The sequence below is a fragment of the Ambystoma mexicanum genome, chromosome 10 (assembly GCF_040938575.1).
Source record: "Ambystoma mexicanum isolate Mex_15411 chromosome 10, UKY_AmexF1_1, whole genome shotgun sequence".
Classification (NCBI taxonomy): Eukaryota; Metazoa; Chordata; class Amphibia; order Caudata; family Ambystomatidae; genus Ambystoma; species Ambystoma mexicanum.
In genome coordinates, this window is record NC_090932.1 from 603,377,798 (window position 1) to 603,400,507 (window position 22,710).

Below are 22,710 nucleotides of genomic sequence, written 5' to 3' on the forward strand. Positions count from 1 at the left end.
CTGCAGATCTGTCTTGTTTGGTTGTTGCTCTACCTATTTGAGGAAAGATCAAGGTGCAGAAGAAACCTACTTCAGACCGCCTATGTTTCATGTGTCACACACACATTTTGCATTCATTTTTTTCTGCAAAAACGACCATAGTTTTTGCTGAAAAAAAACATATACTTTAGCTGTATCAGTCAGCAAAAGAAACAATTGTCCCCTTAGGCCTTTTTCATTGGCTACACAGTGTTGCACAGAGTCGCCCATTGTGCAGAGAAAAACATATTGTCCTGGATTTGGCCTGATTATCAGATGTGTATGGATGGCACTCAATATCAGGGAACTATGAATTGACTCCTATTTACTCCTGCAAAGCATGGATTGACTGAACAAACCACATAATAGTAACCGAGAGCTGACAACAATTCGGCTTACTTGGTTATCCTGTGTTTTTCAGAATATGTAAGCTGAGTGCCTGCATTCCATGTGGCAGTGCAATGGTGTATGCGTCCACCACAACATTTTCTTTTGTGAAGGTTAGGTGAAATGTGCTCATGCTGCTTTGCATCACCCGAAGCACAGGGGGTGTGATAGAATTCACTTATAACCTGATAGAATGCCTGGGGGTGAGAGTTTACTTATGACGAAAGCCAGATCCTACCTGATAAATTATTTCCCGGATTGTCCATCTGGAAATACTCAAGCACATATGTATTATTAGCATAAATATCAGCGTTCCCCAGTCTATTCAGGAAATGAATATCCTGTTCTGTTTTTTACTTGGCATTATGTGAATCTTGTAGTCCTGGATTTTCCCATTGTAGATTTAGGTCTACAAGTCCCAGTATGGAAAGTAAAAACAGGATTTGATTAGCAATTCCCGAATTGAATGAGCCATGTAGACATGTATGCACTGATTACATGTATGTCATCTGACACCATTTTGACAGACGTAGGCTTTATAGTACAAACCACTGGTATTACGTCCTTTGTGCAATTTGTTCAGTTGAGCCAAAGCTAAAACTAACAGGAAGTATTTGACAAATATAAAGCCAACTACTAGATATTTCGTGTCATGGGGTCCTGGAGTCATCTGATCACCCTTCTCAAAACTATTACTTCAGGTATTGACAAACATCTCATATGTCACGTTACATGTCCTCTAACGAGCACTCATCTACCATTGGTAGGGCCTCGAGGCACTTTGACCAGTCTGTGTATGTCAGTTTGCAGAGTACTGGGTTTCGAAAGGATTGTATGTAGCCTGCCATTGCACAATACATTTAATTCAGTAAGGCATGGCAAAGTGATAAACTTTTGACACTTTTGCATTTTGAAGATAGAAATATTGCACGGGCAATACTATTGCCTGTCATTAGAGATAGCCAGCTATCCTGTATTGGTATCTGTCGGCATGCTAGTACTGATGTTGCTTTACGGTGTGTGGTTGGCTATGTCAGCTCCTAGTACCTGACAGCATAGTCACTTGAGAATCATATAGGGCCGTGATGCACGCGGATTGCATGTATAGTTTCACTAGCATGTCTATATAACCTCTGCAAGTTGATTTATTTTTAAACAAGAAGGCAAAAAACATCTGGTCCTGTAGAGATGATTGCTTTATCAGGGTAACACATTATTTCTGCCTGTTATCTTTCAAGAACCCCTGTGCCTCTTCATAGTGCAGTTATGATATGATATGACATTTATAACACGCCTATACACAAGTGTTTCAAGGCGCAACGAGGCAAGGGAGGGGAACAAAGGGAGGACGGACAACGATCCTACTAGGCCAGGTGTCATTCAGATCGCGCAAGTGCGTGGGAAGGGGGCAGGGACAGTGCAGTACATGGCAAAATGAAAACAATAAGTAAGTAGTGGCCAGCATGTGGCAAGTGCATGGATAAGTGCAGACAACAGGTGTCACTGGCAGGAAGGGTGACTGTAGGGATACAGAAACAGTCCCCAAGTGCGGGGGTTGCCAGGAGGGCAGTGCAGGTGTGAGAGGCGGGCGTAGGAGGGACCTGGTCCCGAGATCAGACGGTGTCCAAGTAGCCAGTGTAGTTCCAGTTACAGATAGGAGGTCAGCAGAGGAGTGGAGGGGAAAAAGCAGAAGCAAAGAGAAAGGTTTTGAGGTGCTTCCGGAACCAGAGATGGTTCTCCTCAAGATGAGATGACACTGGTTAGCAGACCTTCATCTTGTGAGGCAGGTGTAGTACACCTAGTCAGGATAAGTAAAGGTGACTAATAAGTAACATACAAAGATATTGGGCCTCATTACTAGTCCAGCAGTGGTGCTACCGGCGGGCTTGCCACTGGTCTTGTAACACTTTTTCAGCGCCTGATATCCCGATGCCACTGCAACATTACAATTCCTGGCGGATTGGGAAGTCAGGTGCTGGAAAATGTTGTTCCCTGTTCCTGGAAGCACCGGCACCGTTGCTAACGGTGACGGTGCTTCTGTGACAAGTCTACCTACCAGGACCATTGCGTCTGACAGGTCAGAACTGCTGGGTGCAACGGCCCCTGCAGGCAGACTTGTAGTGTGGCGGTCCAGAAAGGGTGACGGTACGTTTCTATCGGCACCCTTATTTCCAGACCACCACACTTGTAATGAGGCCCATTGTGTAATTTGAGGACCTTGCAACACTCATCCATTGCTTACAGGTATCTATCAATTAGCAGTTTTCTCAGATGGGTAAAAAGTAGCCCCTGTTTAGTTTTGGCTATTACATGTTCTCAAGCGCCACCTATACGCTGAAACTATTGAATTAAGAGTACAGGTAGAAGGGAGATAACATTTGCGAAATGACAGACAGCTTGTGGGTTTTTTGGTATTTACCAACCCATTGACTGTCTATAAACATGCTGTGATCTCTGAGTTAGTTTTATGAATTAATAACAAACTTTGCCCTTCATGTGCATTTCTAAGCAGTCTTTTGAGAGAAATTGGTTTCATTTTAGTTGTAAATGTGCTAGTGTGTAACGTCAAGTCCTAAATGTGCTGCTGGTGTAAAACAAATTCCTAACCTAGGGTACCTTCAGCCGCTTAATTTATATCTGTAGCTTGCACCGAAGTTCTGGTCAAAACAAGCACTGACAAAGCCAACAGTGTTGGCGTCAGTATAGGTACTGTTCTCCTTTGCCCAGATAATCACACCATTTTCCAGCAGTTGCCAACTTATTGCCAGGTAGTAAGATTATGGTAGTGCCGTGAAAATGCTTATCCCATGCCTACACACAAAAGCCCAAACTGTTGGCTTTGTCAATGCTTGTTTTATGTTGTTTAGCACATCAGTATGCAAGCACATATTAATTCTTCAAACTGCATTTTAAAACGTAGGGCTACCTTATATGGATCACTCCATTCTCCTCGTCCAATGTTGTTCACAGCACGTACTCTGAACAGATATTCCGAATTTGCATTGAGTTCTGTTGCCTTGAATGTTTCTTGCTTGATACCAGAGAAGAGCCCTGATTGATCACGAGGAAACGATTGGACATTGTTGACACACATGATTTCCTGTAACTGTACTTCATAATACCTCACAACTTTATTTTCCGTGAGTGGGGCCCAGAAGATCTGAAATTAAAATGTCGCAATGAGAAATTAATAAAACTTGACATCAGAAAGAATTCTGTGATTCAATAAAGGAGGACATGTTAATGTTTATTATTCTTTAAAAGACAAATTACTTCCATTGGTAGGCATTAGTATATTTTTAAATTCATGATTCCCCTACCGTCACACTATGGAAAACGAAAGCCATATTCCCCTGGTGTGATGGCATGGCAAAGAACAGCCTTTTTCTCTACCACATCCAGGTCTAGGTAAGCAGCAGAGACTGGGAGCTCCGCCCCCAAAGCCTGCACTGTGCTTGACACCAGGCCTGTCACTGTTACAGGCCAACTGCCAAGCACTATGCTTGTATCTGACAGAGCAGGACTGATGTCCTGTCACTATTACAGACTTGTCATGGTTCCAGCTGTACCACGCTCAGCACTATGCCTGGCACATGCACGGGTCTATTCCTGATTATGCTATTGCCCCCTTGCAGAACAGGAGCCAAATTCCTTTCACTGTAACCAGCCTCAGCAACCAGTGTGATATAATGCCATCTGGTGTGGGCGGGATTGCATTAGCTTTTTTGGGTTTCTAATGATAAAATCATGTTGTAAACCTGTTTATGAAAGTGAGCTCTGCCAATCAGACCCACTTTCATATTGCAGCATATGGCAGAGAAGTGGCAGAGAAGTGGACAGAAGTGGTCTGTTGTTACTGGCGTGGAGTCTTTCCACAGTTTATACAGGCACTGGAGATGGTGTTTGCACAGGAAGAAACCTTGCTTGCTTACAAAATGCTGGAAGCCACGCAAAGCATGGTGCGAAGAAGTGGACAGAAGTGGTCTGTCGTTACTGGCGTGTACTCTTTCCACAGTTTCCATTGGCACTGGAGGGGGTGGTTGCAAAGGAAGAAACCTTACAAAACACTGGAAGCCGCTCAGAGCGCTGCACAGAGAAGTGGAGAGAAGTGGTCTGTCGTTACAGGCGTGTAGTCTTTCCACAGTATCTCTGGGCACTGTAGGTGGTGCTTACAGAGGAAGAAACCAGGCTTCCTTACAAAACACTGGAAGCCGTGCAGAGCATGCGCAGAGCAGTGGACAGAAGTGGTCTGTCGTGGTCCATCAAAGATTGAAAATTGTGGCACTTCTATTCAAACATCTTGCAAGGTATAACTTATAAGCCGATCTTGGTGCCTTTATATTCATCTAACTTTGAGCAGCCTGGCTAATTGCTTTATTGTAAAGACAACAAAGGAAGATTAAAGCTTAACCTTACAAGTCACAAATATGCTTGGGAATGTCACCACAACGTCCAAGGCTTATAATCTAAAAAAAAGTGAAGCTGTATCGAAAGGCTGGTAACAGCGTAAAGCCTCCTGACAGTGGCTCAGGAAACCAGGAGGCGTCAAGCTCTTTGGCTAACAGACCAACTGGAGGTAATACCGAGACACAGGGAAAAATGACTGCCTTCTACCAGCAAGGGGCAGGTGGGCTTTCTGCAGAAACCCCCAAACATATTCCTTTGCCAGCGATTTCATTGGGGCGGATCTTCTTTTGGACACTCCGAATCACTCTTTTATTGACATCGATACACATTCTCTATTAGAGCTTTGTTATTTGCTGCAGAATTGTACAAATGCACGGACTGTAACCACAACTGTAAAGTTGGCTCTGCCTCTCCTCTATTATTTGTGGCTATACCTTTGCCAGGATCAGGAAAAATCGCAAAGGATGTCTGCTACACCTATATTAAATCCTGATTCTGACGAGGGAAAACCTGATGGTTCTGACCACTCTATTACAAGCGGCGTGTTGAACACCATGGGCCTCATTACGACCCTGGCGGTAATCGCCCGTCATTACCGCCATGGCGTAATGAGCGTTTACGCCGTGGGACGATGGCGTAAAGAGCGCCACATCACGACCCATCGCGCACGAGCATTACGCCATGGCGGTAATGCAATTAACGCCATGGCGGAAAAGGCCCCTACCGTCATCGCTAAGCGAGCAAGGTGCCCTTCCGCCAGCGTAAGTAGCGGCCACCGTAATTTACGGCCACCGTAATTAGCGGCGGCCGTAAAAGGCCAAACCGGAAATAGCGTCATCGCGCCGGAACGGGAAGCAGCCCGTCGGCCATCTTCAAAAACACAATCCATCGCCATCCTACCAAACAACACCAGACCCAACCCTGACACCTGTCCCAACCAAACACCCACCCATCCAAGTACCCGAAAATGCCAAAATCTGTGAAAAAGGCATGTGACCGCCAGCGCCAGGAGCGATTCAGCCGGGAGGAACTCTGCATGCTAGCGGAGACCCTGCAGGACAACGCAGGTGTTGTATTCTCCCCTGAAATGACCAGGACAGCAATCGGGAAGAAGAAGGCCATCTGGGCCCTGGTGGCTGAGCGCGTCAGCGCGGTGGGGACCGTACCCCGCACCCCACAGCAGTGCCGGAAGCGCTGGGATGACCTGCGCATACGGGTCAGAGCCGTCATCTCGGCAAACCGCAACCTTGCCCAGGGAACCGGTGGAGGGTCGGAATCCCCCCTGAAACTCCAACCGTGGGAGGAGATCTGTGCTACCACCATCGGCATGGAATCCATCGAAGGCGTTGGAGGGATGGAAAGGGGAGCCCCGACATCAGGCGATGAAGGTAGGTGCCTCATACAAGACATGCCATAGTCACAGCAGTCCAATCATGTGTAGCACAAGGTTGCCCTAGAGTGTAAATGCAACACAAATCAATACTGCCCATAGCCACATGCGAGCACCACCCTGCATACACTGCTGGCACCCGCATACCTGCATCCACATACCACACCAAAAGGAGACAACCTGCATGGCACTGCCTGAAATCTGCCTCATCCACTGGCCAAAATAATGTCAACCATTGTCATTCAGAAGTCCGTAGACCCATCAATAACGCCCTCCCACCTTTGCTCCACCACAGGCACAGAATCACACCCAGAGGACCAGGACACCCCTGCGCCGAAGAGAGCGAAGTCCAACGACAACCTCCCTGCACCCTCAACCTCAGCTGCAGTGAGGCAGACCCCACGACAAGCAGGTCCCACTGCAGGCATACCGGAGGTCCCACCGGCAAGCACCCCTGTTGGCAGCAGGCCAGCAGCAGCTGCTCCACCTCCACCGACATTGCCTGCCACAGAAGGCAGGGGGTCAGCGGCCAGCAGCAACATCGGGGAGACAGCTGCAACAGCTGCATGTTCTGACTCGGACATGGAGCAGGAGGTCAGAAGCCCCACTGACCAACTACATTCCCCCTGTTTCTCAGACGCCAGCCCCCATGAGGGCGACACACAGGGGCACACTGAGGCAGAGGAGTGGCCTTCCACCCCATGCCCTGTCCACACTCCACAGGAGGGGACCAGCCCCTCCATCACTCCACCTGCACTGGCCATGGGCCAGCATGGCCAGCCGTCCCTCGAGGACATCACTCAGCGGCAGCATCAACTGTCCGCAATGCTGGATGAGCATGCCGCGGAATGTGTGGGGGCTAGGTTCAGCATTGAACAGGCCACGGAGACACTAAGGGCGGAAGTGGCGCGGAGCACTGCCACCCTGAGGGATGCCATGCAGGCCATGTCCAGGGACATCTGTGCCGAACTTGCGGGCTTGCGTCGTGCGGTCACTGACCTCACCCACACACGACAGGAGCTGCATGCACATGGGCAGCCAGGGACATCCTCCACTGCCAGTTCTGCGCAGAGCAGCCCCGTGCGCCGTTCTGGACGCAACCTGTGCTCCACAGCCAGGGGTGCCCCGGGTGCCGGGAGAGGGGGCTTGTGACGGCCTGTGGACACGGCCACAGGCATCTGTTGACAGCTGCATGGGGTGTGTTGGGGTGTGCAGGGGGGAGGTGGGAGGTGGGAGGGGGTGTGTTGGGGTGTGCAGGGGGGAGGTGGGAGGTGGGAGGGGGTGTGACACGACAGTTCATAGTTCCAATACACTTTTTTCTTTCAAAAAAAGAAATGTGTGGACATTTTCATTGCGTATGTGTGCTTTATTGGTGTACAGTCCACAGTGTGCATGTCCCAGAGACACACAGTGCCCCAAGTGCAGTCTCCATGCGATAAACACCAGCCGTGTGTGCTAGAAGCAGTGGTCGATGATACTTTGGCGCATGGCACGCCCCTCCTGTGCATCGCCTCCTCCATGTGGTGGCGCCCCATCTGCACCCTCCTCATCCTCATCGTCAGGTGGTTGCAGTTCTGCGTCAGGGGGCAGGGGCACATTCCGTCTGACGCACATATTGTGCAGCATGACACATGCCATGACGATCTTTGCCACCTTCTCATGGCCATACAGGAGTGCCCCACCAGACCTGCTGAGGCTTCGGAACCGTGCCTTCAGGAGGCCGAATGTCTGCTCTATGACCACACGAGTACGTATATGTGCACGGTTGAAGTCCTCCTCGTGCTGGTTCTGCGGGTTCCGGACTGGCGTGAGGAGCCACCTCTTCAGGGGATAGGCTGCATCACCTGTATGTAGGCGAGAATGTATGTGTCAGTCATGTTGTCTGATCAGGAACATGATGTTCCACCATGGCTGGCATGGAACTGTTACCTTGGCTCACTTCTACATGCACTAATTGATTCACACTATGCAACCAGTATATGCTCATTGCTGCCATGGCCTGTTTTGCATGCCATCACCCTATGTATGCAGAGGGGTTTTGTGCATTGTGAGTGCCCTTCCTCTGTATCCGTTCTCTGTGTTACTCACAGCCAGGTGGAGTATGCATCTCCCCCCCCCCTTTCTGCCAGGTGGAGTATGCATCTTCCCCCCCCCCTTTCTGCCAGGTGGAGTATGCATCTTCCCCCCCCCCCTTTCTGCCAGGTGGAGTATGCATCTTCCCCCCCCCCTTTCTGCCAGGTGGAGTATGCATCTTCCCCCCCCCCCCTTTCTGCCAGGTGGAGTATGCATCTCCCCCCCCCTTTCTGCCAGGTGGAGTATGCATCTCCCCCCCCCTTTCTGCCAGGTGGAGTATGCACTGGTACGTCATTCCCATGCCCACTTCCATGACATTGCACTCACCGAGTAGCCAGGATCTTGGGCCTGCATGTCGCTCCATGTAGCGTGGTATTGTGGAGTTCCTCAGGACCATTGAATCATGGGTTGATCCGGGGAATCGGGCACAACAATGTGTGATGATCTTGTTGGAGTCACAGACCATTTGCACGTTGATAGAGTGGAACTGTTTCCGGTTGCGGTACGGTACCTCCATGGCACGTGGAACCACCAATTCCACATGGGTGCAGTCGATGGCACCAATGCAACCGGGTATGCTGGCTAGTGCATGGAAACCCACTTTGGTGTTTGCAATCTCCTGGGCAGTCCGTGGTAATGAGATGTGGTCGTCTGTGTGCTTGAGGAGGGCATCGAGCACTTGGATGAGTGTTCGTGAGAATAATGGTTGTGAAATGCCATGCAGGTGCCCCACTGTGTGCTGGTAGGTGCCTGTGGCAAGGAAGTGGAGTACAGCCACTACCTTCAGTAGGGGGGGATGGCGGTTGGACTTTCTATCATGCTGACGATGTCGTCGTGTGTCATGTCTACGATGGCGGTGATGGTGTCCCGGTTCAAACGGTACAGGGTGTGGATCTGCTCAGCAGTGAGGTTGTTTGGATTGGCTCTGATGCGTGGGATTGGGGGCTGCCTGCGTGGTGGCACTGGCTGTGCTGGTGGGGCTTGCTGGGCCTGCCTTGCCCTCCTTCTCCTCCTGCGTCTCCTCTGTGCTGCCTGTTGTTGTTGTTGTTGCTGTTGTAGTAGCACATGCATTGCTATCAGGTCCTCCAGCCCCAACATTGCTAGTCGTATTGCCATCATTGTGGAGTGTGACTGGGTGTGGGTAGGGGTGGGGTGTGCTCTTTTTGTACTCCCCTGAGTCTGTATTGCCTTCACCTGTGCTGTTTCTGTGCACCTGTGGCAGCTGCATTCACTTGAATTGGCCCTTTACGGTTGGTTCGCGATGGCGTTATTTGCACCATGGCGGTAAGGTACTTAGCGGCCTCGGTGATGGCGTTAGGTGCATGTCCGCTTGGGTCGGCATTTGCGTACCTTTCCGCCATGGCGCTAAGTACGGTGTGGCCGGTCGCGTGCGCGCACCCTTAGCGCAGTTAGCGGCAGCGTTAACTACGATGCCGCTATTGGCATCGTAGTTTACGGTCAGGAGTCATGATCGGACCTGGCGGAAAACGATGGCGGTAACCATTTACCGCCATCGTTTTTCACTTACCGCCAGGGTCGTAATGAGGCCCCATGAGTTTAAGCCATAGCATTGGAGTAATGCAATCTGCAGTAAAAAAAACTTTTGAAACTATGTGGCAGAATACACGAGGACTTAAAAGTGCAGAGTGAGTGAGTAACATAATTGGTGAAATTAGCTGAGCATGAAACACACCTAACCTCTGAAAGTAAGAACTTATCTGAGACTTATTATGATCCCTGTGACTCCGTTACTGATGGTGCTCCTAATGTGGGCTGTGAAATGGAAATTGGGGGGGGGGGGATTGAAGGGAACTCCTTCATTCTGTATCATACAAGGAAAGACTATTGAGTAAATGTCAGCGCCAAATTCAGCAAGCGATCCCAACTATGAAACCTGCTGTCAATGAACTGCTAAACTCTACCATTATGTCCACTAATAGGACAACAAACCATAAAATCAAGAAAGAGAGAGAGCCATAATAAGAAAGGTTGCTAAAAACTACTGGAACTCTAACTAGTTGGATACTGAAAAACGATGAAATAGGCATTGAAGACAAAGAAGGTAAACCAGGAGAAGCTGTGAAGATAAGTACACGTGCATCTCTGTTGGTGTGGTCTATGCCCCCCTTTCCTCTTGGCAACAACAGAAGTAAAGGTGCTAAGGAGGTGGTAATAAGCACGTTTGCGTCTCCCCTGAACAAAAAGAGGAATGATGCTATAAGTAGTGACTCTACTGCCTTAGATCCTAAGATATTTACAATCAGAGTTAACTCTATTGATCAATTGAAGGGGCGAATTAATTGTTCAGATTTACTGGCCTTACTACCTACGATCCCTACATTAAGAGTCTTAAACTCTAATGGCTTTGATTTTGTAGAGCCACTTGATTTGTAATGGTGGGGAAATGTCACATGTTCACTGTTTTTATACTGACACGTTAACTTTGATCTGCTCTCGTCAGCATGCCTTAACAAATTTAGATTATGACTTGGATGAGAAAACCGAGTAGCTCTCTAGTGCCTGTTTGCTGTGATAAATGTTTAGGTGAACCCAGGATTTCCTTTACTAATGGCAGAGTGCCCATAGCAGCTAGCTGCACCAAGAATGTTAATGCCCGTGGATGGGAGTGGCTGCTTGGTTTCCTGCCTGTGCAACCCCGAACTAGGCATTGATTGTGCAAAATTGGGTGTTGGAATACCCGTGGCTACTCTCATTTCATTGCAAAAGAGGGGTCTTTAGATATACTGTAGAGTCACAATATACTCTTTCTTCAAGAAACCTAGCTGACAACCGCTATTCAAATTGATGGATATCATTTACATCAAATATTTGCAAATAAAGGGCCTAGAGGCCGCCCTTATGGCGGCCTCAAGATAGGGGTAGAAAATGGGCAGAGGAGTATTGATATTTTTCCTAAAGACAGCAAGGGTAATGTGATGGTGGTTGAAGTCATGTTTATGTTATTAAATATATGCTGTTATTAGATGTATATGACCCTCCAGGGGCCACTCGGACTGATGAGATTCTTGAATACATTGACATGGTTTTGTCTAAGAAGATTGAACCCTTTAAACATAAAATGATAGTTCTTGGTGGGAACCTAAATGGCCACTGTAAGGATGATGATTTGTGTGCCCTTTTTGAGAACATTAGCGAAAAAGTGTGTGGCCTCAGGAAGTTGCTAACCGACAAGGAAAATTTTGGCTAGTTTATTTTGGAGGATTGGGAAATGGTTTTACTAAATGGGTGCACTAAAGAAGATTACCCAGAGAACTTTACATGGTGGAGCAGCCCTCATCAAGCAAAGCTAGATTATTTTGTTTGGCAGTAATGTCTTACTGGAGCATGTTAGAGCATTTTAGATTAATTCCAATGCCAAAATGTCAACTGTTAGATTTGAAGTTGGGGAACCAAACCATGCTGGTAATTATTTAAAATGGAGCAGCGGGAATATGAGGAAGGCATCTGCCACTGTTTGACATGCAGGTCAATTTAAAATGCCCATGCTTAAAGAACTAACCGCCAATGAAATGAAAAATTGGCTTAAGACTACTGTAGGAATTGTGGTGCATTTAAAGTGTATCGCATTGTTATCTCTAACAAAAAGAATGAGAAGTTCTTCAACAAAGAGATAAGAGATGCAAAGCGTATAATGCGAAAAGCGATTAAGTACATAAGAACGACATCTCGTTTCTTGAGTAATATGATTATAAGTATTAAGAAAGTGAAGACTAGATATTACAATTGGCTAGGACGGTGGAAGTTCTCTGTTAAAAATGCACAGTGGCAGCAAATGCTAGCTGTAGTAAAAACTAGAAATACACAATCAATTTGGCAACTGCTGACTATGGGCAAGGGCTCTAAAATGTATCTTGTACTCAACCCTATTAGTGAAGATGTTTGGACGAGATACACAAGTGCAAGTATGAGTACATCTGCACCTGTAATATCTGCCATCCATAAGTGTGCAGAGCAATGGCCTATTGTCGTGTCAGAAGACTGTATTATGGATGCCATGAAGAAACTAAAACACTCCAGATCCCCTAGCCTGAACCGACTGACAAGTGTTGTTCTTAAGAAAGTTCCGGAGGGCTAAGATATTGGAGCTTCTATACAATACGGTTGCTCTGAATGTATTATCCCAGATTCATGGTGGCAATCTATTTTAATACCTATATAAAGAGGGTGTTCGAACATTTGCAGGGAACTATAGATTGTTGTCCATGCTAGATGTGACTGGAAAGTTATTTTCTTCATTTGTTTTAAAAAAAATACAAAACTGGACTGAAACAAACAATGTCTTAGACGCCTTTCAGACTGGGTTTCGTTCTGACTCATCGACTCTGCATCATATATAGTTATTTGATAGATTAATAAATGGAGCTAGACAAAAGGGTGCTGCTGCTCTGTATGTAACATATATAGATTTTTGGGCAGTGTTTGATCAAGTAAACTGTGCCTTATTGTGGCATACATTGGATAGTTAGGCTGCCCTGGGAGTTTGCTGAAAATGTTAAAAGCTTTACACTCTGACACAAAGGTTCCCGTTCAAATGAACAATGAGGGTATCTTGTCAGCTCCAATTTCTCTCAACAGGGGAGTCAAGCAGAGTTGTGTGCTGGCTCCCCTGTTGTTTCATCTGTATCTGGCTGATTTACCTAATAGATCACCGAGTGTGGCAAATGCCCACCTAGGATTGGAGATGAGCGGATGGTCAGCTTGTTATATGCTGATGGTCTGGTCCTCTTTGATCATACATATTTGGGGATGAAAAGAATGGTGAACGAACTATGGTCATATGCTGCCAAAAAAGATCTGTCCATTAGTTTAGACAAAACCAAGGCAATGTTGGTCGCAAGTAGGAAAATGAACAGACTCCCGATGACCATTCCAGCAGGCAATATTGAATGTTAATAGCTTCCTCTATTTAGGACTGGAGTTAACCACGCAAGCTGATTATGCCCAGATAATGATTGCAAAAAGTAGAAAGGCGCGCCAACGCACATTCTTGTTTCAAAGGTTTGCAGGTGAGTCGGGGGCATAGTTTTGGAAGCTATTCTGACCTTCAATAAACAGTGTTTCTGCCCTGTGGTACTGTACGACCTCGAGGCATTGCCAATGAGAGGCACCTCGTGGCTGAATAGACCAGAGGGGTAATTGCAGCACAAAATCCTAAATGAACCTGTATCCACTCTAATGGAGTATTTAAGACGAGAGTTGGGATTAATGTCCCTGCACTGACAAGTGTTAAAGCGTGGGGAGCTTCACATTAGTCGAGGGCTTCACCTAAGTGCCCGTTGCTGTCAAGAATTGAAGTACATTGCTACTCTGAGCTCACCTGCAAGAACTACAACTTTGAAGAATTAAATAACGATCTCTTTAGTCAAATGGATTGGTAGCCTAAATAATCCCGATCCTGTGGTTTTAAGCGCTTTATAAAAGAACAATTATAATTATAATCAGGATAGCAAGGAGAATGATTATTTGTTCAAGACATCCTTCAATAAAAAACGAGATGTTTGGGAATGGAATAATAATTATCTGCATTTGTCTAAACTGCTGGCACTTGATCATGTGTCTATCTACCGTAGTAGTATAAGAGGACACAATCTTATTTAATCCAATGCCCCAATCCTGCAGTGCACAAGTTAATTTTGCTATTGCGTATTAACCAACTCCCACTCTTCACAGTGCGTGGCTTTCCACTGAACATACCCCTTGAGTCAAGGTTTTCCCAGATATGCAAGGTAAAATATAAGATGGAAACGGTCAAACATGTATTTACTGAATTTTGTTAATGACTATGACACTTTAAGTCTTCTGACTTTTGAACTAATTGTTTTAATTCCGAGTCCTATTCTCTGCATATAGATCAAATTTGGTTGCATATAAGTAAACTGCTGAAAAGTATTAATTCATGTAATATATAGATTGGGTTCTGTTTTATTGATTGATAATTGTGTATGTTGATATGTTTTAATGTATTCATGTTAAATTATTTTGTGAAACGTCCATGTGAACTCAACACAATACATTATTAATAATAATAAGTGCACTCCGTACCTTGCCACAGTCTAATGATATCATCAACAGTTGCAACAGGGCTAGTTCAAGGCTCACGTGCATTCCTAAACAAAGCTTCTGAAACCCAAAGTTCCCACAGAAAGGAGCGGATGTTTAACTGTAAGCACCTCTGGTTTAAAATACAATATTATAATTGTGTATCATAGAAGCCTAGTGGCATTTGATAAAAAACTAAATATAAGCCAGGCTTGGTTTTGACAGCCACAAGCATGTGATGTCACTTGATTGTCAGCTTCTTGGACAAATACTTATTCATGGCAGGGCCTAGTGTATTTCGTTTGTCTGGGCTGCCTGCAACCACCGCACCATGTATGACTTGAGGTGCTGCCTTTAGCACTCCATGTACTTCAATCTACTTACCTGCCTTTTGGTCCTTCTCAGGTCCGGTTTTGTTATGGATTGGCTTAGACATTCTTGGCAAAACCATATTAAAAAGATTAAGATTTGTCTCACAAATATTCCTGTTGGCTTGGCCTTTTGGAATGTCTGTTGCCATGCGATGATAAAGTAATTTCCTTTTTGGACTCCAGTTGAGATATCACGGCCATCTCTTTTCTTGTAGCCCCAGTTGACACATTGCAGCTTGATATGATATGATATGGCATTTATAACGTGCCTATACACAAGTGTTTCAAGGCACGATGAGGCCTGGGAGGAGAAACAGAGGGAAGACAAAGACAATGATCCTACTAGGCCCGGTGACATTGAGATCGCGCAAGTGCAGGGGAGGAGGGATAGGGAAAAGTGCAGCAGGAAAGGGGAGGGGATAGTGCAGTACATAGGATAACAGTAAGATAAATAAATACAATAAAATAAAGACAAATAAATAAATAAAAGTGCGACCAGCAGGTGGCAAGTGCAGGGTAAGTGCAGCCATCAGGTGTCCAAGTGCTAGTTGGGGCTGTAGGGATACAGAACAGTCCCTGAGTGCAGGGTTGCTAGGGGGCAGTGCAGGTGTGCAACTGGCGGGGAGGGGGCCTGGGCCTGAGATTAGAGGGTATCCAGGAACCAGTGTAGTTACAGATTCAAACAGGAGATCAGTAGGGGAGAGGAGGAGAGAAAGCAGAAGCAAAGAGGAAGGTCTTGAGGTGCTTTCGGAACCGGAGATGGTTCTCCTCAAGTTTCAGAGGGGCCGGGAGGCTGTTCTAGAGGGAGGCCCCTGCCGAAGAAAGATCTACCACCAACTCGCTGCTTGGAGAAGCATCTGACCCTGATGGAGTTGGAGGTGGATGAGTGAACAGCACGAGAGTGAAGATATTTAGGAAGAGCGAGTTGAAGTTATTGAGGTCCCAGACCTCAGAAGGCCTTGCGGACAATGCAAAGGTTTTTTAACTTAATCCTCGCCGCCACTGGGAGCCAGTGCAGAGATGTCAGTACTGGAGAGATATGATCCCAGGGCTTGAGGCCAAGGCCAAGTTTCACAGTCCTGTTTTGGATGAGTTGCAGAGGGCGGAGAGTAGAGGCAGGCAGATTGAGAAAGAGGCTGTTGCAGTAGTCCAGCTTAGAAAGAACCAAAGCTCTGGAGACAGTGAGCTTCTGGGGGAAGGTGAGTAAAGGAAGAATACCTCTGAGGAGGTGCAGTGGTAGTGTGACTTCTTAGAGATGTCAGAGATGTGAGGAAAGAAGGAAAGTGTGGAGTCGAAGATGACCCCAAGGTTTTTAGCCTTACATGTGGGAGCGGGAAGAGGGCCAAGTGAGACCGGCCAGAGATTGACAGGAAAAGAGGGAGCAGGTGTGCCAATGAGGAGAATCTCGGTCTTACTGGCATTAAGGCAGAGATCATTGGCGGCACACCACTCCTGGATAGCAGAGAGACAGTCAGAGATGAGGGAAGTGGCGGAAGGGAGCCTGAAAATGAGCTGGGTGTCATCTGCATAGCACTGACAGTTGAGGCAGAGAGCGACAATGCAGTGGGCAAGAAGTGCTAAGTATTGGTTGAACAGCCAGGGAGAGAGGTTAGACCCCTAGGGAACACCACAGGTAGGGATAGAGATAGAGGAGAGGAGGCACCCAAGCTGGACCTGGGAGGGTTGATGGGAGAGGAAGGAGGTCAGCCAAGGCAGGGCCTGATCAGTGATGCCCAGGTTATCACAGAGACGGTTGAGCAGGATGGCATGGTTGACCGTGTGAAAAGCAGAAGAGAGATCAAGCAAGATGAGGACACAGGGGGTGTTGGAGTCGTGGTTGGAGAGCAGGTCTTCACAGATGTTCAGAAGAGCAGTCTGCATGCTTCTGGCAGCTCTGAAGCCAGACCGATGGTCATGGAGGCAACCAACAGATTCAGTGTGAAGGTTGAGCTGAGAGATAGCCAGCTTTTCCAGGAGTTTTCCAGGAAGGGAGTGATGGAGATTGGACGATAGTTAGCCGGGCAGGAAGGGTCGGCAGAGGGTTTCTTAACAAGAGGGTGCACAAGGGAGTGCTTCGGGGCGAGGGGAAGACTCCAGTGGTGAAGGAGTGGTTGCAGAAATCAGCCATGGCAGGAGTCAGGGTGTCAATGTGGTCTTTGATGGTTTTGAAGGAACAGGGGTGAACCTGTTTTGCTTGGACTTTCCTAGATCGGACTTGTCTAGAAACCTTGTCAGTGGAGAACAGGGGAAAGGCAGAGAAGGTGGGAGGAGAGATGGCCGCAGAAGGGCCAGAGGAAGAGCAGGGAGTAGAGGGAGGGAGGCAGAGGGAGAGAGAGAGGACAGGATGTCTTAAGTTTTAAAGAGGAAATGAGAAGCCAGGGCCAAACAGAGGGCTTGGGAGGGGACAGGAGAGGTAGAGACTGCAGCAGGATTGGCCAGCTCCTTGCATATTTTAAAGAGTTTGGCTGAGTTGTTAGATGCCACAGAGATGCAGGTTTGGGTGTGGGCTCTCTTCTTGGTGCGGGCAGAGAGCCGGTACTGCCTTTGGAGCATGCGGCAGGCCAGTTTGTCAGAGGATGTGCAGGAAGCATGCCATTTCCTCTCAGCCACTCTGCACTTGCGTTTAAGGGTGACAAGGTCCGAGTCGTACCACGAGTTGCACTTGGCTTTGGGCTTCAAGCAGATCCTCATGACAGGGGCTAGTACATCAAGAGTGTCAGATAGAGCAGAGTGGAACATGGAAAGGGCTGTGTCAGGGTGTGAGTCAGCCAAAGAGGGAGGAGTGTGGGGGTGAGAAAGTGACGTCGAAAGCCTAAACTGACACACGCTTCATGGGTCGGATAACCGAGAAGCTAGGTGGCAGTGCTGGAGTTGGCTTAGCCTGAGGGGTAGAGAGGGTGAGATGGCAAGAAAGAAGAAAGTGATCACACCAGGAGAGAGGAGTGGCTCGCGGGATAGAAAGGGGGAAGTCTGAAGAGATCAGAGCATCCAGAGTGTGCTCTGCAGAGGAAGTCGGGCTTGTCTTTCAATGTGCCTTATCGTTGTACTTCATGGCATCTTGGGCACCTCTCCATGGCCTGTAGCACTGGGACAAATTAGCGATTTTCAGGAAGGATAAAACAGACACATTATGTATCTTCCATTTACATTTTTGTACAGTCCTCTCGAGAGAAAAACTACACTGTAAATCGTTCTTGAACACATATACCTACCCGCTGTTGTGAATATCAGGTCTCTGTTACAAAATGTTACTTAAATATTTGTGCTCACTGTACTCCCTGTCTCTTTCAGTATGAAAAGGTTCTTCAATTCTATACATATTGTATTGGTAATAGAGAATGGGATCTTCCATGAAGGTAGGAAGATTAATTGTATCACCCATTTTGCATTCTTTCTGGGTTATGTTTAGATCATAGTGAGTTCCATGCTATTAGCTGGACTCTCTACATTAAGTTGAGGTACCACAAAAGCATGTTGAAGATATAATTAAAGAAGTTTCACATAATCATGTTTTGTAGATGCTCTGATTAATACTTATTTTGTTTTTTTACAGAATATGCAATTTTCCTGCCTACCATCAACTGAAAGGAGGGCATTTTGGTGGCTGTTGCAGGAGTTTTCCAAAGATACAAAAAAGTGGAAGATTTTGAATAAATCTTAACCACCTAGAGTCCTCTGAGCAACCTTCCACACTATCATGTTTTACATGGTCTGAGCCATTGCAGAAGGGGACAAGCCATATGGTATTCTGTCGGGTGTTGCCACCGATGGGAGCAGTCCCAATGCAAGGCCACATCCTCACTGTACGTAAACAGAAACAACCCCAATTATGTTTCACCCTTGTTGCAGTTTGGTTCCATATGGTGCAACCCATAAGGGACTCACGTTATGGGATACCCTCTCTCACATAGGGGGATAAACTTTAACCCGCTTGATTTGTATATGGTCTTTGCCTTTCTGTAAGGGCATCACAGGCTAAAAATTGTTGGTTTGTAGGGTTGGACAAAGCAGTATGATACATTATGAATGATTCAAAAACTTTTATCCATCACCTTTATGTTTTGCTATAGTCAGCCATTGTGGGGTCGGATATGCCCATACATAGGCCCCGAGCTTCCTGTGCCTAGTGACCCAAGGTACACCTCACTGACAATGGGCAATGAGCCTGAAATATGCCTGGAGCTTCTTCAGTCTAGCGCTGAAAAGTTGTGATCTAGTAGATTGGGCAGGACTGCCCCTTTTGGGGTTGGTCGAATTCTTCTGTAATGTCATGGCATGCTGAAAAATAATGGTCTTCGGGGTTGCCCAGCGGTTATGACTCATTCAAAACCTTCCAACCATCACCTTCTGTTCTGCTGGAGTACTCTGAATAGTCATTATAATTAGGGTAATCATAGATCCTAACCATATCTTGCACAAGTATTTTGAGGAAACAATAAATTAGTTATAATGTTCAGAGCATCCTTTGCTGGTAGGGATGGATTTTTCTTTTAACTCCAAAGATTTCCCACATTTTAGTCATAGCTTTGCTTATGATATGAATCCCCCTATTGAACTCAATTTCTTGATATGTGATTAATCATGATTGCTGCTGTCTCTGCGGTGCAATTCAGAGTAGGTACACATTCTACGCATTCAGTTCTGAGACAAATAATGAGGAGCCGCAACGGACCAGAATTATAGCTGCATTACAAGGGCCCAACAGGAGTCATGCCTGCCTACAGGACAGCGCCCATACCAGAACTAGGACCCCACAGGGGGCTGAAGAACTTTGACAATAGCCTTGATAAAGACCCTTCTGGTCGAAACACGTGTCGGCTGACAAACAAGGTGCACAATTGCCTTCAAGTGTATTTGACGCATATCAATGTAATGTGAGAAACAATCCAACACTATCACTAATAAAAGCCAAACTTGTATCGCACTAACCAAGGTGTTAGAAAGATTATTTCAACTATTGAAGCAAGATAGCCAGGAGAAAACTTCCTTTATCTACTTAACAATTTGGGGTACTGGCTAAACCCTAACAACTCCTGTGATCTTGCAACGCCAGATCAACTTATTAGACTCGGACAAGAGCGGAGCTTAGCACAGGCTGCCTCCACACCTAGAGCCAACTCCGACCCTATACACATATAATAATGTCCCTTATTGGATAGAATGACTGGTACAATGAAATAATTGTGGTGATCTGACCAATGTACAGTCATTCCCCCCTTCATTGAAGATACGCTCCCCTGTACCAAACTATGATGATTATAAGTAGAGCAAGTTGGTACAGGGTAAAGGCTGAATATAGGCTATCCCTGAATTAAGGCATGATGCATGACACTATGTATGATAATTGCAGCCACATCCAATTTGATATCACACATTCCTGTCAGTTCCTGTGTAGCCAGCTCAGCTGTGGTAGGTGATGTGTATTCTAAGGCTGCCAGATGACAGAACAGGGACCTGGATTGGCATACATCTTATTTGATCTCTTTGTGAGGGTATTTAACACCCTTCACCAGAGATAGCTGCACAAGCGGCAGCTTCCTTGGGCCAAGACATCAAAGGTGCTGCATTTCCAAAGGCCATTGTTCCTAATGAGAAGGGAAGGGGGTGGGGTAGGAGTAGATGGGAGGGCTCTGTATAGTTGGGGAAGACTTCTATCATTGTGTTTTCCTTCCTGTCCCCTCTACTTCCTCTGAAGCAAAGCACTTTTGGTGTGATGTCAGAAGGGCAAAGTCCACTTCTTTCAAGAACAGGGATTAGACCTCTAAAACCCTCTGCCAGAGATAGCCGCACAAACGGCAGCTTTCCTGGGCCCAGGCATCAAAGGAGCACACCCATTCAAAGGGAGTAGCTTTACAGGGGGCTGCATTTCCAAAGACCTTTGTTCCTAGTGAGAGGGGAAGGGGGTGGGATTAGAGTAGGTGGGAGGGCTCTGTACAGTTGAGGAAGACTTCCACTCTGGTGTTTCTCTCTGCCTCTCTCTTTCCTTTCTGTCCCCTCTACTTCCTGCGGACCACGTCCATTCAAAGGGAGTAGCCTCACACAAAGGTGCTTCATTTCTAAAGGCATTTGTTCCTAGTGAGAAGGGAAGAGGTGTGGTTACAGTAGATGGGAGGGCTCTGTACAGCTGGCGAAGACTTCCACCATCATGTGTTTCTCTGCCTCTCTCTCTCCTTCCTGTCCCCTCTACTTCCTGTGGAGCAAAGCACTTTGGGTGTGATGTCTAGAGGGCATAGTTCACTTCTTTCAAGAGCAGGGATTGGACCTCTAAAGCAGGCTTGGTTTATTTCAATCACCTGCAGATATTTCTGTATTTATTGTTCATTTGTAAGGTGCTTATACAAAAATTACATAGTGTTTCAAAGTGCCCACAGGGCAACAGAGAGGAAACATGGGAGTAAAAATGGATGTAACACTAAGATAGAGGTAAACCTACTAGGCCTTGTGAGCATGCAGAACGTGCAAGTGCATAGAGATAGAAAGGATGCGGGAGTAAGTGCTAGGTGTTTGCAGTGGGAAGTGCTAAGGTGTGAGCAGCTGTAAGTGCCTAGGGCAGTGGTCCACCACCAATAATTAGGTAATTGCAAGCCTGTGGTGGCACAGGCCAGTGGGTGCGAAGGTAAAGTTCTCGGAGGAGCCGAGGCTGTAGGCGATTGGGTGTGGGAGACCAGGACCAAGGAGGACACATAAGAGCCCTGGCCACTAATCTCAGCAGCCGTGGTTTTAGCAGACGATGGAGGAAAGGAAGGAGGAGGTGAAAAGGATAGTCTTGAGGAGCTTCCGGAATTTGAGAAGGTCTGGTTCAAGATGAAGAGGAAGGGGGAGGCTTTTCCATAGGAGGGAGCCTGCCGAGGAAAGAGATCGACCACCAGCTTGCTGTTTAGCCAAGAGTTTAACACACAGAGAGTTGGTGCCAGAGGAGCATAAAGATTTGGAGGGAGAGTATTTAGTGAGAGCAAGTTGCAGATGGCGTGGCCCCCGGCCCCAGACAGCCTTGTGGATGATGGAGAGGGATTTGAACTTGATCCTATCAGCAACCGGGAGCCAGTGGAGAGTTTTTAGCGCTGGAAAGATGCAGTCCCTGAGCTCGAGGCCAAGAATAGGTCATGCAGCCCTATTCTGGATTAGCTGGAGGGGCCGTAGAGAGGAGGAGGGTAGATTAAGAAAAAGGCTATTGCAGTAGTCTAGCCTAGAAAGAACCAGAGCTCTGGAGACATTGAGCTTCTGGAAGAAAGTGAGGAAAGGAAGGATTCATTTGAGGACGTGGAGTTGAAAGTGGGACGTCTTGGAAATGTCCTGAATGTGAGGGATGAAGGAGAGGGAGGAGTCAAAGATGACTCCAATGTTTCTGCCTTTAGATGAAGGAGAGTGAGGAGATCCCATATATGATGGTCAGAGTGAGGGAGAGAAGGAGGGAGCAGGAGTGCCTGCCTCATTTACCTTTAAAAGAAGGGGTACTTCTTTGAATCATCTTGGGAATCACCCTTCATCATTCTTGGATCATCACTTGAGAAGATTTTGTTGGACCCTGCTGGGAGAGTAGTTCCTTTTCGAGTCCTCCAGTTGTGAGGTGAAGGCAGAGGGGGTTCAGTCCCCTAACCCTCCCAGGGACCATTGGCTGACCGTGTATGCCAAGTGGCACGGTTCTCCCACTGCCCTGAGCATTGGAAACTGCTAAAACCTGGAACACTCTGCTCTGCAACCTTTGCTAGACAAAAGAGCTTTTATTTTTCACATCTCACATTTGATTAGCAGCACAAAGATCGGACATTGATGGCCTTTGCTGTATGTAACTCTTTGCTGGACCGGACGGAAAGAATTAACTATATATTTTGCACACTGCATAGCCCGGCCACTAAAATGCATAACGCGTATTCAACACCACGCTTGGATGGAGGTATTTGCATGTAAGTGCACAATATATTGTAAAGGAACTAGGTGCCGAGGAGCATGAGCTCAAGCCAATAGGCTATTTTGAGGTGCTGGGTTGAGGGCTTTCTCTCTATT

General features: G+C 46.9%; 1 protein-coding gene across 2 annotated transcripts in view; it reads right to left on the minus strand.

Annotated features, from left to right (window-relative positions):
* Positions 1 to 22,710, minus strand: part of LOC138493198 (tripartite motif-containing protein 42-like) — an 807,816-nt gene that overhangs the window by 448,817 nt on the left and 336,289 nt on the right. For both annotated transcript variants that reach the window (XM_069620359.1, XM_069620360.1), the window contains exon 4: positions 3,332 to 3,565. In XM_069620359.1, the coding sequence (XP_069476460.1) occupies positions 3,332 to 3,565 (234 nt within the window). The remainder of the gene's footprint in view (positions 1 to 3,331; positions 3,566 to 22,710) is intronic.